Source organism: Anomaloglossus baeobatrachus, chromosome 12, assembly GCF_048569485.1.
Source record: "Anomaloglossus baeobatrachus isolate aAnoBae1 chromosome 12, aAnoBae1.hap1, whole genome shotgun sequence".
In the NCBI taxonomy this organism is placed as follows: domain Eukaryota; kingdom Metazoa; phylum Chordata; class Amphibia; order Anura; family Aromobatidae; genus Anomaloglossus; species Anomaloglossus baeobatrachus.
In genome coordinates, this window is record NC_134364.1 from 127,584,159 (window position 1) to 127,604,155 (window position 19,997).

Sequence of the window (19,997 nt, forward strand, 5' to 3'; positions counted from 1 at the left end):
TCGTTGCTGTCCCCAGCGTTGTTCCCTCAATGCTTCCAGCTCTTCAGTGCAGTGAATATTCAGTAAGTATAATGAGCGGAGGTCAGGAGCAGGAGGCAGCAGAGTCGGAGAAAGCAGCGCTGGATACAGGGGAATATAGAACATCTTATATTTCACAGACCTGTGTTTTCTCCAGTACATGTCACACGTATAACACACGTATGACCATAACCATGCGTGTGGCTTGTGCCTGATTAAACACGGACGTCTGAAACGTGTGCACAAATTTGTGTTTGACGAGTTTTTTATGCTTTTTTTCATCAGTGCAGATTTGTCACAAAAACCAAAAGGTTTCCTGATGTCAGCAAAATGAATAAGAATCCGGAAATCTCATGACGTTGACTATTTTTCCCTGAAGATTTGGGGCACAGGTAAATCTGCAGCGCGCTGATTCTTTCAGCATTTCTGCTTAAAATTTCAGACAGGTAAAAAATCTGCACTAAAAATCCATGTGAAAAACGCGAGGATTTTGTGCTGCATTTTAGTTACCAAGAGATGCAGAAATGCTGCACAATTTACTTAGTGCACGAACCCTCAGGCTACGTTCACACAGGGCGGCCTTTGCTGCGTTTTTGGTGCATTTTATATGCAGCATTTCCTTCCCCAGCAAAGTCTATGAGATTTCTATGATTTTGAGCCCAATAGATTTGACTTAAAAAATGCATTGGGCGAAACGCGGTAAAAACGCGTCAAAAACGCATTGCAGTTTTTGATGCATTTTTGCGGCAGTGCGTTTTTGGTGCATTTTTTGGGACAAAAACGCTACATGTCTGTGGTAAAAAAAGATGCCGCGTGTGAACATAGCTTTAGACTAATCCTCTAAATTTTCTGTAGGAAACTTAAATTCCACACAGTATAATTCCAGCCTCGGAGCAGTTCGGTCACTGTACACACTTGCTCAGGCAATCCACAAAGCCACACATTTATTTTACATCAACTTCATATCAGTGCGCCTGTCTGATTTCACATGCCAGGGCTGATTGTCAGCCCAAGTCCAGCCCGGCATGGGAGGAAAACCTGTACTAGGGCTGATATTACCGTCATACAGTGACCATGTAATGGTGATCTCAGTCCTCACATTCCTCACCACCACACAAGCCATACAGCACTATAAGCAGCGCCCAACACAGTAACAGTGCCCCCTCTGTGCCCCACACAGTAACAGGGCCCCCTCTGTGCTCCACACAGTAACAGTGCCCCCTCTGTGCCCCACACAGTAACACTGCCCCCTCTGTGCCCCCACACAGTAACAGTGCCCCCTCTGTGCCCCACACAGTAACACTGCCCCCTCTGTGCCCCCACACAGTAACACTGCTCCCTCTGTGCCCCCACACAGTGACAGTGCCCCCTCTGTGCTCCACACAGTAACAGTGCCCCCTCTGTGCCCCACACAGTAACACTGCCCCCTCTGTGCCCCCACACAGTAACAGGGCCCCCTCTGTGCCCCCACACAGTAACACTGCTCCCTCTGTGCCCCCACACAGTGACAGGACAGTGCCCCCTCTGTGCTCCACACAGTAACAGTGCCCCCTCTGTGCCCCCACACAGTGACAGTGCCCTCTCTGTGCCCCCCACACAGTGACAGTGCCCCCTCTGTGCCCCACACAGCAATAACAGTGCCCCCTCTGTGCCCCACACTGTAATAACAGTGCCCCCTCTGTGTCCCACACAATAACAATGCCCTACACAGTAACAGTGCCCACTCTGTTCCCCACACTGTACTAACAGTGCCCCCTCTGTGCTCCACACAATAACAGTGCCTCACACAGTAACAGTGCCCCCTCTGTGCCCCACACTGTACTAACAGTGCCCCCTCTGTGCTCCACACAATAACAGTGCCTCACACAGTAACAGTGCCCCCTCTGTGGCCCACACTGTACTAACAGTGCCCCCTCTGTGCTCCACACAATAACAGTGCCCTACACAGTAACAGTGCTCCCTCTGTGGCCCACACTGTACTAACAGTGCCCCCTCTGTGCTCCACACAATAACAGTGCCCTACACAGTAACAGTGCTCCCTCTGTGCCCCACATTGTACTAACAGTGCCCCCTCTGTGCTCCACACAATAACAGTGCCTCACACAGTAACAGTGCCCCCTCTGTGGTCCACACTGTAATAACAGTGCCCCCTCTTTGGTCCACACTGTAATAACAGTGCCCCCCTCTGTGGTCCACACAATAACAGTGCCTCACACAGTAACAGTGCCCCCTCTGTGCTCCACACTGTACTAACAGTGCCCCCTCTATGCTCCACACAATAACAGTGCCTCACACAGTAACAGTGCCCCCTCTGTGGTCCACACTGTAATAACAGTGCCCCCTCTGTGGTCCACACAATAACAGTGCCCCACACAGTAACAATGCCTCCTCTGTGCCCCACACAGTAATAGTGCCCCCTCTGTGCCCCACACAGTAATAGTGCCCCCTCTGTGCCCTACACAGTAATAGTGCCCCCTCTGTGCCCTACACAGTAACAGTGCCCCCTCTGTGGCCCACATAGTAACAGTGCCCCCTCTGTGTCCCACATAGTAACAGTGCCCCCTCTGTGCCCCACACAGTAATAGTGCCCCCTCTGTGCCCTACACAGTAACAGTGCCCCCTCTGTGGCCCACACAGTAACAGTGCCCCCTCTGTGGCCCACACAGTAACAGTGCCCCCTCTGTGCCTCACTTAGTAACAGTGCCCTCTCTGTGCCCCACACACAGTAACAGCCCCCAAACAGTATGAATGCCACCACTGACCCCCACACAGTTTAATGTCCACCATAGCTCCCCAAACAGTATGATGTTCCCTCACATTATAATGGTTACCCCACAGCCCCAATACAGTATGATGCTCCTGACAGCCCAATATAGTATGTTGTTTCCCCATAACCCCCCATATAGTATGATGGTCCCCCCACAGTTCCAATACAGTATGATGGTCCCCCATATAGTATGATGGTCCCCTCGCAGCACCAATACAGTATGATTGTTCCTCATCGCCCCCATATTCTATGATTGTCTGCCTCGCACTCCCAATACAGTATGATGGTCCTCCATAGCCCCCCATATAGTATGATAGTCCCCCTCGCAGCCCCAATACAGGATGATTGTCCCCTCTACAAAGTATTGTGGGTGCTCCAGCTTACAAAAAAACCCAAAACCGTATACTCCCCTAATGCAGCGCCTATGTCCACTGGATCTGCTGTGTCCTCTTTTATCCTCTGTTGCAGTAGTCTCTGGCAGCATCGTGCCGTACAACATTACCTGCGTGACGCTGGCCTGCGGCCGGCCAGAGTAAGTGACAAAGCACAGAAACACCGCTCCTTGCTCCGCCACTGCTGGTAACAGTACCGGCGCCCCAAGGACACTGATACTGGGAAGAGTTGCAATTTATGCTGCCCACGGTTGTGCCGTCCCGTCTGGCATTTGCCAGGATTGACAGTCCAGCCCTGGCTTGTATCTACTTCTATGGAAAATTCACCAAATCCAATCCCATGTGCCAGGAGTGAGCAATCTGGTATAGAAACTATATGCAAATCAGCCTGGAAGTGCATTGGGGGCGTGTCCGAGCACCTCCCCTGTCCCACCCTCCTCTCCCTGATTGACAGATCCATTTCACAGAAAACCCCCATACCGCCCCATTACCCTAAAGGCTACTTTACACACTGCGATATCGGTCCCGATATCGCTAGTGTGGGTACCCGCCCCCATCTGTTGCGCGACACGGGCAAATCGCTGCCCGTGTCGCACAACAGCCGTCACACATACATACCTGTCCGGTGACGTCGCTGTGACGGGCGAACCGCCTCCTTTCTAAGGGGGCGGTCCGTGCAGCGTCACAGCGACGTCACTGAACCGCCGCCCAATAGCAGCGGAGGGGCGGAGCTGAGCGGGACGTAACATCCCGCCCACCTCCTTCCTTCCTCATAGCGGCCGGGAGGCAGGTAAGGAGAGCTTCCTCGTTCCTGCGGCGTCACACGGAGCGATGTGTGCTGCCGCAGGAACGAGGAACAACCTCGTTACTGCTGCAGTAACGAGATTTGAGAATGGACCCCCGTGTCGCCGATGAGCGATTTTGCACGTTTTTGCAACGATGCAAAATCGCTTATCGGTGTCACACGCAATGGCATCGCTAATGCGGCCGGATGTGCGTCACCAATTCTGTGACCCCAACGACTCCGCATTAGCGATGTCGCAGCGTGTAAAGCCCGCTTTACTTGGCCCTCACGTGCCCGTTCTGCATCCCCTGTATGTCTGTGTGCTTAGTGTATACTGTCGGTGTGGGATAACACATTGTCTTTAGGTTAAAGGCGTTACCGGGATCTCATTTCCTTGTAGGTGAAGGTAATTCTACACCAGGGTCTGGACTTTCACTTCTGAGACTTCACAAATGCAGCAATGGCGACTGAGCGAGGAAAGACAGGTAAAATCTGAGGCCACGCGCGTGTCTCCAGAGTCCAGTGTGTGATAAGGACGGACCTATACTGTATGTAGGGTCAGACTGTACCAGGACATTACATAGGAGGTGACGCTGCACTGATCCTCTGCTTTATCCCCATTCCCCCATTTATCCACCCCCCCCATATGCAGTAATATTCCTGATCTCTTTATGTAGGGTCAGACTGTACTAGGACATTACATAGGAGGTGACACTGCACTGACCCTCTGCCTTATCCCCTTTCCCCCATTTATCCACCCCCCCCACATGCGGTAATATTCCTGATCTCTATATGTAGGGTCAGACTGTACTAGGACATTACATAGGAGGTGACACTGCACTGATCCTCTGCTTTATCCCCGTTCCCCCATTTATCCCCCCCCCCACATGCAGTAATATTCCTGATCTCTATTTGTAGGGTCAGACTGTACTAGGACATTACATAGGAGGTGACACTGCACTGATCCTCTGCTTTATCCCCGTTCCCCCATTTATCCCCCCCCCCACATGCAGTAATATTCCTGATCTCTATTTGTAGGGTCAGACTGTACTAGGACATTACATAGGAGGTGACACTGCACTGATCCTCTGCTTTATCCCCGTTCCCCCATTTATCCCCCCCCACATGCAGTAATATTCCTGATCTCTTTATGTAGGGTCAGACTGTACTAGGACATTACATAGGAGGTGACACTGCACTGATCCTCTGCTTTATCCCCGTTCGCCCATTTATCCCCCCCCCCACATGCAGTAATATTCCTGATCTCTTTATGTAGGGTCAGACTGTACCAGGACATTACATAGGAGGTGACGCTGCACTGATCCTCTGCTTGATCCCCGTTCCCCCATTTATCTAGCCCCTCTACATGCGGTAATATTACTGATCTCTATATGTAGGGTCAGACTGTACTAGGACATTACATAGGAAGTGACACTGCACTGATCCTCTGCTTTATCCCCGTTCCCCCATTTATCCATCCCCCCCACATGCAGTAATATTCCTGATTTGTATTTATACTTACCACTGTCACACTGCTTCCTGGTCCGCTCATTAAAGCTTATGAATATTCACTGCTTCCCCCGCCCACCCTCTGTGACTGCGTCTGTGATTGGTTGCAGTCAGACTGCCGGTATCTGTGATTGGCTGCTCTCAAACTAGCTGTCTGGGTCCCCTAAGTGGAGTGTAAAAATAAATAATTGGAAAGATTGGTGTAGGGTCTTCTGTATTTTGATACCAGCGCAGATAAAGCAGATGGCTACAGGCCGCGGCCCCCCGCTGTCTGCTTTATCTTGGCTGTGTAAATACGAGGGACCCTGGGCAGGTTTTTTCTAATCATTACACAGGTCTACAAAACAAATATTTGTTGTAATCCTCGCAGGAGACTTAAGGTCCAGTCACACTAAGCAACTTACCAGCGATCCCAACAACGATAGGGATCGCTGGTAAGTTGCTAGGAGGTTGCTGGTGAGATGTCACACTGCAACGCTCCAGCGATCCCACCAGCAACCTGACCTGGCAGGGATCGCTGGAGCGTCTCTACACAAGTTGTTGGTGAGCTCACCAGCAACCAGTGACAAGCCCCCAGCGCCGCGTGGAAGATGCTGCGCTTGGTAACTAAGGTAAATATCGGGTAACCAACCCAATATTTACCTTGGTTACCACCGCTCAGAGCTACACGTGCAGAGAGCAGGGAGCAGCGCACAATGCTTAGCGCTGGCTCCCTGCTCTCCTAGTTACAGCACACATCGGGTTAATTAACCCGATGTGTGCTGCAGCTACATGTGCACAGAGCAGGAGCCGGCACTGACAGTGAGAGCGGCGGAGGCTGGTAACAAAGGTAAATATCGGGTAACCAAGGACAGGGCTTCTTGGTTACCCGATGTTTACATTGGTTACCAGCCTCCGCAGAAGCCGGCTCCTGCTGCCTGCACATTTAGTTGTTGCTGTCTCGCTGTCACACACAGCGATCTGTGCTTCACAGCGGGACAGCAACAACTAAAAAATGGCCCAGGACATTCAGCAACAACCAACGACCTCACAGCAGGGGCCAGGTTGTTGCTGGATGTCACACACAGCAACATCGCTAGCAACGTCACAAAAGTTGTTCGTTAGCAGCGATGTTGCTAGCGATGTTGCTTAGTGTGACGGGGCCTTTAGTACTTTTCTGCATCATCTTTTTGTCCTGATTATGTGTATAGTTTCTGTAGCACATAGAGTTTCCATGGAGCAGCATCATTATTATATAGGAAATATACTGGCGACATGGAGAAAACAGTAATCTACATATCCAAAAAAAATGCTGCACCACAAAACAGTTTTATTGAACCAAAATAATTTCACCTGCAAAATAGAAACCAAAATCTGAGCAGAAATGAGTAGTTCTGACATCAGACTGTGGCTGATGAGATTTTTCAGGGTTGTCCCTATATAACACCCAGCAGTGATCTGCCATCATTGAGTTCCATTACTTCACTGTCCTAGTGACACTTCTCGCCTTGTTCATCACTTACATCCCCAAGACTGGGGGGAAGAAATCTGAATGTGACGCAAAACGTGCATTTTCAGAGCCATGCGACGTCCAAGACACTGGCTGCATTCAGCAGTTCCTCAACTCCTTCTGGAGATTTATTTTTTCCTAAGAAATTTTCTCAGATCCACTTGAAGCCTTTCCAAGATCCCAATTCCTTATCATTTAGAGTTCTGCAGCGCCCCACGGGGCAGGTGGTTAACCTACTCGTTGCCGGGCCGATCGGGTTGGGTCAGGCGATGTCACAGGTGGCCTTGCCCGGTTGGGGAAGCAGGGTGATTGGGGAAAGTTTGTTGTGACGCCACCTGTGGTACGCGGCCAGGGAGTAGCCGCCGCTGCAGAATTCCTCACCAGGGCAGGTGTTATGGCAGCCGGGATGGTATCGTTCCCCACAGGCGGAGCGGGCCTCGGGTGGATGATGAGGGTTTTTATGCCTGTTGGCGCCTAAGCACTGGACAGCGATGCCGATAAGGGTGTAGTTTACTCACAGCTTCAATCGCCCAGTAGTACTGGTCACTGCCGTGATGGGCTCTGGTCAATCCCAGACAGGTAGGGGGGCCACCACCGGTGTTTTAGAAGAGAAGGAGAGAGAGTCCTATTTCTAGGGTGTCCCCCTCAGCGGTTAGGTACCATGGCTCAGCTCCAGCTCCAAGCCCCAGGCCCAGTAAAGTCCAAGTTTCCGAGAGATGTCTTGTCAGAACTATGGTCCTAACAGATCTGAGTTGTGTGAGTGTGTTGAGCCTACTTCTACCCCCAAGTGGACCCTGCCCCCCAGGTAGCTGGCTTCAGTGACCAGGGAAGTCCCATGTATCGTGATGGCCACCCCCTGCATGCCCTGAGTCATCCCACCCTGTGAGAAGGCTCCTAAGCTGTATGTAGAGTGTAAATGTGGAACACCGGTGATTGTCCCCCTTCCTGAGATAGATACCGGACCTTAATTGAGGTGCAGTTCACTGTGGTGACCCGGGCCTCAGGGGTGCCACATTTCCTTCAAGCATATCATCTTTCATAAGCTCTCTGATCTGAGGACCAACAAATACCCCTTCCTTCAGTTTTGCTGGTGAAATGCTGGAGAATTTCTGTGACATGTACTAGAACCCTTGTGAATTTGTCTTTGGCTTTCACAAAGTTTTTAATCAATCCCAACTTTATATGGAGTGGAGGAAGAAGAAGTTTTGTTGGAGCAACTAAAGGATTTTGCTGAACATTGTCTGTACCTGGATCAGAGATGTTTCTCTGTCCCCAATCATGAGGAACATAATGCTCTACTGCATTTCTACTGTCCCATAAACACAAGAAGCAGCAATATTGTGTGAAACCTCCTTGCATTCTCATCAGCAGACCAATCACCTTCACATCTCTACAGATATTCCATTGATGATGCTTATATTGTAGATTTTCATAACTTTCCTTTAGATGACATAAGCGAGTAATAGGGATTGATGGTTTCATATTTCCATTATGAAGTAACACTGCTTTCAAACTTTTCTGGGATGAGTCAATAAACAATCGCCAAAATACTCTTGATTCAGTTCTTCAAAGAGGCCACTCACATTGTTACAGTCCACCATTGCTCCATCAGCTGTGAAAAATTGTGTTAAAATGTTACTTCTGTTTCGGTAATAACACACTGACTTCATTATGAAGAAGATGCTTCTGTTTCAACCTAGATACAAAACGTTTGGGTTTATCTTTTGACAATGAAAGGTCTCCGATGAGATCATTTAATTCATGTTGAGTAAAGCATTTTGGCTGCTCGGCTGCTCCATCAGGTACAGACTCATCTTGACTTGAGGTCTCCATGTTTTCGCCAGTAGCTTCAGCTCCATAGTCTTCACATTCTACTTCATTTTCGTCCAATCCAGACAACGATCATACAGGAACTGGCAAGGTCCCATCATGTGGAACTGGCCTAATCGCAGATTCAGGTTCAGGATAATTAATCTTATATTTGTTCTTTGTAGAAAAGCCCTTCAGTTTGGCAAAACACTAGTAGCAGTCATCACTATGATTGTTGGGTTCTCTCCACATCATGGGATAGCATAGCCATTTTCCTCATATTCAACCCCTCATCCCTCATGAAGACCATTTGAACAACTTGACCATATCACATGAGGGACCCAGTATACATTGAAAATGCAGAAATAACGTAATAACAAAAATACTTCTATCTCAGAAACTTTGTGATAGAGCAAAAGTAAGCAGATTTTTGGAACCAGCACATCAAACTCCATAAAACAGACATATTATCTTTGCTGATGATTTTTTTTTGTTGACCAGTGTAATAAATAATTAAAAAAAATGACTTGGAGGTCCCCCCAATTTTGATACCCTGCCTAGATAAAGCAGCCAGCTGGGGGCTGATATTCTCAGGCTGGGTTATCCCATGGTTATTAGGCCCTCCCCAGCATAAAATAGCAGCCTGCAGTACCCCAGAATTGGCTCATCCATTAGTTGCACCACTCTTGGCACTTACACAGCTCATCCTGATTGCCCTGATGCGGTGTCAATCAGGGTAATATAAGGGGTTAATGACAGCTGTGGTTTATCAAAAAATCACAGCTGCCACAAGCCCTGGATTAGTATTGGGTAGGGGTCTATGAGAACCACTCCCACTTCAGATGTAGCACAGCCGGATCGCTGTGGTGTGAATTACGTTGCACCAGCAGAGATGGATTGGAGAAAGAGGGTGTTTTTGATTTTTTAAATAAGATTTTTTTTCTGTGTGTGTGTGTTTATTTTTACTTACATGATTAGTAATGGGGGGGGGGTTAATAGTCTCCTCCCCATTACTAATCCAGAGCTTTGTGGCAGCTGTGATTTTTTAACAAATCACAGCTGTCATTAACCCCCCTTATATTACCCCAATTGCCACCTCTCCAGGGCAATCCGGATGAGTCGGTTAAACTCCATAATTGGCACATCTAAAGGATGCTCCACTTCTGGGGTGGCTGTGAGCTGTGAATTTTAGGTTGGAGAGGGCCCAATAACCATGGGCCTCCCCAGCCTTAGAATACCAGCCCCCAGCTGTCTGCTTTATCTTGGCTGGGTATCCAAATTGGGGGGGACACACCTTGTCATTATTTTTTAATTATTTCTATAATTTAAAAGAACCCTCGTCGGGTTCCTTGTATTTTGATACCCAGCCAAGATAAAGCAGACAGATGGGGGCTGCAGCTTTCTTTCACCATTACACTATTTGGAGGTGTATGTGGGGCCATTAGACTATTTTTTTCTCTATTCTCTTTCTCTTTATGCGGTTGTGTGACTGTTTTCTTGTTAGACTGCGTTTTGCAGACATTATCTGGCATTGTCTCTGCTGTATATATGTATATATTCTGTTTATTGCACTCCACATGTTGCTGCCTTTCCATAGGGTCCTTTGATGCCACCTTGTGGACTTGAATTGAATTGACAGTGTATTTTTCTCCATTTTTTGTATACAGCGTTTATCAATATAATATAAAATACATAAAATACCGCCTGTCTTCTTCTAGATTAAAGATATCTCATTCTTGCTTCTCCTTTATATCCTAGATGATGATGAGACCCTGGATTTTCTCCAGCAGCTTTCTCAGTATGAAGACCATGCGGTGAGGATGATGTATGAGCATTTCCAGGAGGATCTGCTCCACATTGTAGAGAACCTGAGCCCTCGATTACTTCTCACTGAGCTCCATTCCCGAAATATCCCTGGTATTCAGGTGAGAAAAGAGCGCCCGGAGCTATATACATACTGTATATACACATACTGTGTTATAGGACAAGTTTATATTCCGGATACACATTCGTCTGGCCTCTGGACCAACACATTATAGAGAAACGCGACATGAAATACGTGTGTAAACCTTTCAGTATTTACATTCTTGTTTTCTAGAAATACCAGAGTCTAGAAAATGATAGAAAATCCTTGGCCCGGACTTTAGTGCAGGACATTTTTGACAAGGGAAGAGCCGCGGTGCTGGGACTGTGGGTCAGTCTCTTTGTGTTACGCAGAAGCCATGATTCCCCCGGTCTGGGCGCTGTACTGGACGAGCTCCGTCACAGAGGTAACATTGTGTAGGACACGTGTCAGCCATGTTTTTATAACTTATATTGTCCACAATAGTATATATGCATCTGATAATTTTTTTGCCAATTTCTGTAAACCAAAAAGCCATGATATGTATTCATAAATACACGTTACACACATATGCATACCCAGTGTGCACCAATACATACACAATACAATATTCATTGATACACATTCTACACATATTCATACACATTATTACACCTACCTAATACATTATAGTTTCATAGTTTTTAAGGTTGAAGGGAGACTCTAAGTCCATCTAGTTCAACCCGTAGCCTAACATGTTGATCCAGAGGAAGGCAAAAAAACCCCAATGTGTCAAATAAGCTCCAATGGGGAAAAAAATTCCTTCCTTCGTCCACATCCGGCAATCAGACTAGTTCCCTGGATCAATACCCTGTCATAAAATCTAATATACATAACTGGTAATATTACATTCTTCAAGAAAGGCGTCCAGGCTCTGCTTAAATGTTAGTAGTGAATCCCTCATTACAACATCATGCGGCAGAGAGTTCCATAGTCTCACTGCTCGTACAGTAAAGAATCCTCCTCTGTGATTATGATTAAACCTTCTTTCCTCAAGACGTAGCGGATGCCCCCGTGTTCCAGTCGCAGGCCTAGGTGTAAAGAGATCTTTGGAAAGGTCTCTGTACTGTCCCCTCATATATTTATACATTGTGATTAGATCCCCCTAAGCCTTTGTTTTTCCTGTCATGGTATTGCAGCCCCCCCATTCCTCTAATAATCTAGGTCGCTCTTCTATCTACCTGTAAGATTATGCTATTTATAACCTTCTATACTTTTGCTATCAAGAAAAGCATCCATTCCTCCCTTAAATTCATTCAGTGAGTTGGCCATCACCACTTCCTCAGGAAGAGAGTTCCAGAGCCTCACTGCTCTTACCGTGAAGAACCCTCTTCTATGCTGATGTAGGAATTTTCTTTCCTCCAATCGAAGAGAATGCCCCCTTGTTCTTGTCATAGTCCTTGGTACAAACAGATCATGGGAGAGATCTCTATATGGCCCTCTGATATATTTGTACATATTTATTAGGTCTCCCCTAAGTCTTCTCTTTTCTAGAGTAAATAGACCTAATTTTGATAACCTTTCCGTGTATTGTAATGCACCCACTCCATTTATTATTTTAGTAGCCCGCCTCTGAACCCTTTCAAGTTCAGTAATGTCTTTCTTGAGCACCGGTGCCCAAAATTGCACACAATACTCCAAGTGTGGTCTGACGAGTGATTTGTACAGAGGGAGAATGATGTCTTCATCTCGTGCCCCCAGACCTCTTCTAATGCATCCCATCACCCTATTTGCTTTGGTGGCTGCTGCCTGACACTGGGCACTCCAATTTAGCTTCTTATTGACTAAGATGCCTAAAGCGGGCTTTACACGCTGCGACATCGCTAATGCGAACTCGTTGGGGTCACGGAATTCGTGACGCACATCCGGCCGCATTAGCGATGCCGTTGCGTGTGACACCGATAAGCGATTTTGCATCGTTGCAAAAACGTGCAAAATCGCTAATCGGCGACACGGGGGTCCATTCTCAAATCTCGTTACTGCAGCAGTAACGAGGTTGTTCCTCGTTCCTGCGGCAGCACACATCGCTGCGTGTGACGCCGCAGGAACGAGGAAGCTCTCCTTACCTGCCTCCCGGCCGCTATGCGGAAGGAAGGAGGTGGGGGGGATGTTACGTCCCGCTCAGCTCCGCCCCTCCGCTGCTATTGGGCGGCGGTTCAGTGACGCCGCACGGACCGCCCCCTTAGAAAGGAGGCGGTTCGCCCGTCACAGCGACGTCGCTGGACAGGTATGTATGTGTGACCGGTCTGGGCGATGTTGTGCGGCACGGGCAGCGATTTGCCCGTGTCGCGCAACAGATAGGGGCGGCTACCCACACTAGCGATATCGGGACCGATATCGCAGTGTGTAAAGTAGCCTTAAGTCTTTTTCCATGTCTGATTTCCCCAGCGGTTTCCCATTTAGTAAGTAATCGTAGCATCTGTTTCTCCTTCCCATGTGCAGAACCTTACACTTATCTGTGTTACACCTCAGCTGCCATTTTTTAGCCCAATTCTCCAATTTACTCAAATCCATCTGTAGTTGCAAACTGTCCTCCTTTGTGTTAACTACCTTACATAGTTTTGTATCATCTGCAAATACTGATATTTTACTCTGTAAGTCATCCACCAGATCATTAATAAATATATTAAATAGTAGGGGGCCCAATACAGACCCCTGTGGCACCCCACTAGTAACCCTGGCCCAATCTGAGTGTGCACCATTAATAACCACTCTTTGTTTTCTATCACTAAGCCAGCTACCTACCCATCTACACACATTTTCCCCGAGCCCAAGCTTTCTCATTTTACTTAGCAGTCTTTTATGTGGGACAGTGTCAAATGCTTTACCGAAGTCGAGATAAATGACATCCAATGATTCTCCTCGGTCCACGTGAGAGCTTACATCCTCATAGAAGCTATAAAGACACATCTGCAGGTTTTTCCCTCCGCTCTCTATACAGACACATCTGCAGGTTTTCCCTCCACTCTCTATAAAGACACATCTGCAGGTTTTTCCCTCTGCTCTCTATACAGACACATCTGCAGGTTTTTCCCTCCACTCTCTATACAGACACATCTGCAGGTTTTCCCTCCACTCTCTATACAGACACATCTGCAGGTTTTCCCTCCACTCTCTATACAGACACATCTGCAGGTTTTCCCCTTCCCTCTCTATACAGACACATCTGCAGGTTTTTTCCTCCACTCTCTATACAGACACATATGCAGGTTTTTCCCTACGCTCTCTATACAGACACATCTGCAGGTTTTCCCTCCACTCTCTATACAGACACATATGCAGGTTTTCCCCTTCCCTCTCTATACAGACACATCTGCAGGTTTTTCCCTCCACTCTCTATACAGACACATCTGCAGGTTTTTCTCACTATCTGACATGAAATCAGAATAAACCTTTTCCCGTTTTAGGTGAATTAGGAACCAAAATTATTTATATTTGTCAAATGCCAGAATAATGAGAGAGAGAGAGAGTGTTTTCAGGTATTTTGATTACTTTCTGCAAAGTGAAAAATTCCATACACTAAGGGTAAGAACGCACTTTGCTTTTTACCTGCTTTTTCAACTGCAGCGTTTAATGCCAAAATGGATGTGTTCTGCTTTTCAAGCAAAGTCTATGGGAATTTGGTTTTCTAAACCGCACCTTTTTGTGGCAGAACTTTGGGCAAAAACTCAGCTTTGCAGTGCAAAACCCAAATGGCAAAAAGAATTGACAGTACTGTGCCTTTAAACAATATGGGACCGCCCATGTGATGATATCATGTCTTTGGAAGCTTCTGATAGGTTTATTGGCAACATCTGAGTTAATTACAGACACACCTGTGGATGTATTGTAATGCACCTGACACACACGGCTTCTTTGTGCAGCATCATGGGAAAGTCAAGAGAAATCAGCCAAGATCTCAGGAGGAGAATAGTGGATATGCACAAGTCTGGTTCATCCTTGGGAGCAATTTCCATTTACCTGAAGGTGCCTCGTTCATCTGTATAAACAATTATACGCAAGTACAAACAAGATGGGAATGTGCAGCCATCATCCCGCTCAGGAAGGAGACGGGTTCTGTGTACCAGAGATGAATGTGCTTTGGTCAGACGTGTGCAGATCAACCCAAGATCGAAAGCAAAAGACCTTGTGAAGATGCTGGCGGAAGCTGGTAAGATTGTGTCATTATCCACAGTGAAACCAGTACTGTATCAACATGGGCTGAAAGGCCACTCTGCCAGGAAGAAGCCATTACTCCAAAGCAAACAGAAAAAGCCAGATTAATGTTTGCAAATGCAACAGGAACAAAGACATTAAAGGGAACCTGTCAGGTGCAATATGCACCCACAACCACAAGCAAAACCTGCAGATGTGTCTGTATAGAGAGCGGAGGGAAAAACCTGCAGATGTGTCTGTGTAGAGAGCGGAGGGAAAAAGCTCCAGATGTGTCTGTATAGAGAGCGGAGGGAAAAAGCTCCAGATGTGTCTGTATAGAGAGCAGAGGGAAAACCTGCAGATGTGTCTGTATAGAGAGCGGAGGGAAAAACCTGCATATGTGTATGTATAGAGAGCGGAGGGAAAACCTGCAGATGTGTCTATTTAGAGACCGGATGGAAACTTCTGGTTTCAACTGTAGCTAATAAATACAAATGTCACCTATACATACACATATTCATTCATTACAATTATACACATACTGTACATACACTTTACACATATGCATTCATGCAAAATATGCACATTACATACACCAATATTACGCACACATACATATCTAATACATAAATACAAGTTACACATGCTTGCCATATAAAACAAACAAATAATTGGTATTTACATAACCATGAAAATCTGAACTAAAAAACGGTGAACCTCCTTAGTACCAACTAAAATTAGCCATTTCTGCAAAAAGTGCCCTCTAGATGCTCTACTGACAAACAAATAAAACCGCAATCAATGTAGAAATATAGGAATTTAAAAGGGTTGTCCTGCAGCGGTGGCTTATCTCCCAGAGAACAGAAGGACAAGCTGTCAGAAAGCCATCATGCTGTCAGGGGACAGTAGGGACCCCTCCCATACACAGACCATCCTGCCGATAATGGAGGCTTTAGTCTAATGAGTATGGGGCCTTAAAACTGTTGTACAATGTGATTCTTATGTTATAGGCACTGTGAGGAAAAGGTTGAGGAATATGACGTTCATACATTTCAGTCAGCTGTCACTGTTTCATTTATGCACCCCCTGGCCCCCTGCAGCAAGAAGAAATCATCCTATTATGGACCAAATGACCAGGTGACAGAATTCAATTAAGATTAAGGAAGAAGCTCTCGTCCCCAGGAAATCCCCTTGCTGAACTGAGTAACTGTATACAGCCAGCAAAATGGGCGGGCAACTTTAGGTTTAGGTCTTTATGTTGCACCCAGGATGCTGGACTTTACTGCAATGACTCAGTTCCCAGGTAGGGCAGAGGTCAAAGTCTGGTACGGCAGCCTGTGGGCTTTCTCCTTTTGTTCGCTCGTGTGGTGGTCCCCTCCTAGTTTCTGAAGCTCTTGGGACCCGCTACTCTGCCACCCGAAGCTGCGCTGGTTCCAAGGGGGCAACAGAATCCTCCCCTCTGTAACCCTCTTCTCCTCCATGCCGCATGACTACCGGTCCCAGGCTCTTAACTCCTTCCCGGTTTGCCACCTCTCCCATTCCAAGTCTCTGCCGGCTGATGGACCTGGTTCCTCCTAACTGGCGACATCCGCTCTCTCAGCTTAGGGGCCCCCAGCCATCCACTCGCCCGGTCAAAGGTAAGGAAAGGGTGTATGAACCGGTCTGGACCTGGTTGTTCCTCTGCTTTGCCTCCTTTAGAGAGCTCCCCCAGGAAGCTGGTCATTGAGTGTCCACTCTGTCTGGTCTCTCAAGCCGTTCTGAGGTAAAGTGACACCAAGCTCTCTATTTTATAACTCCCTCCTGCTCACGTCCCCACCTCAGGAATTCCCCCTGTCTCTGTGTGAGGCACCTGCTGTCTGTGTTTGCAAGGCTGTGTGATGCAGAAAACGAAACTTACCAGACTTGTCCGTCCATCCTGGGCAGGAAGAGGTTATTATAAAATATATAAAATACTTAAAATACAATACCCTGTAGCGACCAGTCTCAGGGGCACTACACTTCAAACAAGAACCTTACACTTTAGGGCTCCTGTATAAAAGTTACAATATTGGGGAGCGCGTCACTCCCACAAATAGGGCAGGTATATTTCCAGTTTCACAATGGCGAGAGGTACGTCACACAGAATTTTTATTATTAGTGTGATATGCGGATTAGCCCAAAATTAATAACTCACTGAGGGAAGCCAACCGACACCTCGTGTTTCCTATCTATAGATAGATCAAATCATAACTGGAAAAACGATGGTCATATCTTCTGCATGGGATACTCAAGGGCAGAGATGTGGGGAAAACAGCAAATTCTTAACTTTCTGGAAACCAAAGGCACAGCCCATGTTCAGCCCAGTCTTAGGTCACAAAGTTGGTGTTTCCCAACATACGCCGGAGGCTTCCTCCTTCTTGGGTCAGAGTCAGGGTGCCTCCCTATCTCTCCGTTGCTCGAGACTCATTCTGTGGGCTCTACTCCGCCTCAGCACCGTTCTCAGTGGTTGGTACAATTCTCCGCTGTGCTACTGGTAGCTGTTCAGCCGCCAGAGTCAAAGTGTGGAAAGCGGGCGAGTGCACATGCGCAGGCCGAGTCTTATCCTGAGCCTGATTCTTTGGCCAATGCGCATGCGCAGGATGTGGCATCTTTGGATTGGCCATTGAACATCAGATACCCCGTTGATGAGGCTTCTCAGGATTGGCCGCTGGACGTCAGCTACGCTGATTGGGCGTGAACTGCGACTAGACGGTGCTTAGGTTATATATGGACGACGCCGGACGGCGCTCAGTCTTTACCTGCCTTGCGGTGAGAGCGTTTCTTAACCAGGTCTCTCTAATCTAATCGCTACCTAGTAGTAATAGCCGTGTCGGTGCAGTCTAGCATACTGTTACCCACAATCCTAGTGGCAGTGACAGTGCTGGTGAAGCCACTGTTGTTCCAGAGCCTGCGTCACCTCTACTAGTGTCACTGCGCTGGTTAGGTGTACCTTTACTTTAGTAGGCAGTTGCGCTGGTTAAGTGAGCCGTTGGTTGGAACCTTATTATTTGCAGCAGGCGCCTCTGCACAGATTGCATGGTGTGACTCTGCTGCATTTGTGCTTCTATTAGTTCTATTGGCGCTCCTTCTCATGCGCGGTGGTCGCCTTACCCCACGGTTGCTCGTAATAGAGTGAGTGTGCTATTAACACTGACTATTTAGCGCCCTGTTAATTTGAGTCTTATTACACTGAAGTCTGTAGTTGTCCGTCCGGCTCTTCGGGCTCTTAGCAGCTATATCCATCCATAGGACGGTGACCCTGGGTTGCGCTTAGATTTGTATGTACCATCCTCCGTCTAAGTCATCAACCGTTAACAGTAGATTGGGATATAGGAGATACGTAGGTTCACAAAAGTCAGAGTGGACATTTTGTGAGTGTTCTTCTCTGAGAGGTCACGTGCGGCACTCGTGTGAGGAAACCCATGGCTCCACAGCGCCCCCCTGTACCAAGACAGTACCAGGACCAATCATAAAGGAACTAGGTAACTGATCCATCTGTGTACCTGTTTGCAACCGTCATTTATCTGTAACTGTACTTCGGACATATATATTCTGTAAATTCCACCTTGTATATAGTGTATGATCTAGTGTGCCCTTAAGGCAATTAAATATAAAATTTAATCTTGAGCTGTTTCTTTTACCTCGATCCCCGAACCCCATGTCCATGAGTTTGACTTAATATTAAACGCTACCTGGGCTGGTTACTGACTAAATATAGTCCTGTTAACGGACCAGGCCTATATCTAACGAGGAACAGGTGGCAGTCTACCCCACTGTACTGGACCATCAGAATACTATTCCATTCGGGCTAGTGGAAAGGTTCTGGTGGCTGATTGAGGCTGTGAGAGCTGCGTGCCACGCCAGAGCTTGCGCGGCCTGCTCTATCCCCGTGCCTCCCTGTCCCTTGGGGCAGGAGGTATCAGTGTTACATTGCGCCAAGCTAACCTTACGTACCCCTTGGGGGTGCGGATCGTCGTGTGTTGGCGGAAGTGATGAGGTCATATCGTGTGGCTCCAACGTATTAGAGACGTCAGGGTCGGGCTGCGAGGTGTCTTTCATCACAGATTGACAGAGTCCCGACCGAGCGAAGGGACGTCAGAGTGACCCTCCCGGCTCAGTTCATGACAGGCACAGTCAGTACAGTACATGTACCAAGCTAAATGTCCAGAATTGTGATTCGATTTCCTCCCCATCTTTACAAAATTGACCAAAACCTTTTTATTAGGTAACACTCTGGTGGAGGAAATCCTAGTGGATGAAAACGGACATCACCTTCACCCAGAACTGACAGGTAAGTGGACAATATATGAATTGGTTCCCTGGAAAATAAAGTATATTACTACATCGCCTCCTTTATTTTTACAAAAAATAAAACTTGAACTAGAAATGTTTCATGATTCCATATTCTAAAGGCCCCGTTACACGCAACGACATCGCTAACGAGATGTCGTTGGGGTCACGGAATTCGTGCTGCACATCCGGCCTTGTTAGCGACGCCGTTGCGTGTGATACTTACGAGCAACCGCTAATGATGCAAAATACTCACAAAATCGTTGATTGTTGTCAAGTCGTCCATTTCCCAAATGTCGTTGCTCGTGCAGGACGCAGGTTGTTCGTCGTTCCTGAGGCAGCACACATCGCTACGTGTGACACCCCAGGAACGACTTTCACGCGGCTGCTCTCCACTCCTCCGCTTCAATTGGACGCCTGTCGTGTGACGCCGCACGAACCGCTCCCTTTGAAAAGAGGCAGTTTGCCGGCCACAGCGACGTCGCTAGGAAGGTAAGTACTTGTGACGGGTACTAGCGATTTTGTACGCCACGGGCAGCGATTTGCCCGTGACGCACAAACGGGGGCGGGTGCTTTCACGAGCGACATCGCTAGCGATGTCGCTGCATGTAAAGCCCCCTTTACGGGAGTGTTCAGTAACATGACCCTACATTGCCTCATATTACAAGTAAAACATAGAGGTGTATGCAGAGATAATCTCTGTTGTCCTGAGATTGCCCATTTCCCTTCCTCCTGCTCCCTGTCCTGTGTGTGGCTGTAGGACAACTGACTGCAGCAGAAGCCTCCCTGTAAAAGATTGTCAAGCCAAATCCTTCTATGAAACCCGCAGTTACTAAAACACACATAGCATAGAAAAAAACACAAAAAATGGCCATAAAAATACATGTAAAATAAACACTGTTACA

At 47.4% G+C, this 19,997-nt stretch overlaps 1 protein-coding gene across 1 annotated transcript in view; it reads left to right on the forward strand.

Annotated features, from left to right (window-relative positions):
* The first annotated feature begins 369 nt into the window (after positions 1-369).
* LOC142258387 (NACHT, LRR and PYD domains-containing protein 3-like) overlaps positions 370-19,997 on the forward strand; it is a 58,163-nt gene continuing 38,535 nt past the window's right edge. Inside the window, 5 exon segments of the mRNA XM_075330972.1 lie at positions 370-410; positions 4,362-4,446; positions 10,527-10,693; positions 10,867-11,038; positions 19,028-19,093. Of these exon segments, the coding sequence (XP_075187087.1) occupies positions 4,422-4,446; positions 10,527-10,693; positions 10,867-11,038; positions 19,028-19,093 (430 nt within the window). The 5' untranslated portion in view covers positions 370-410; positions 4,362-4,421.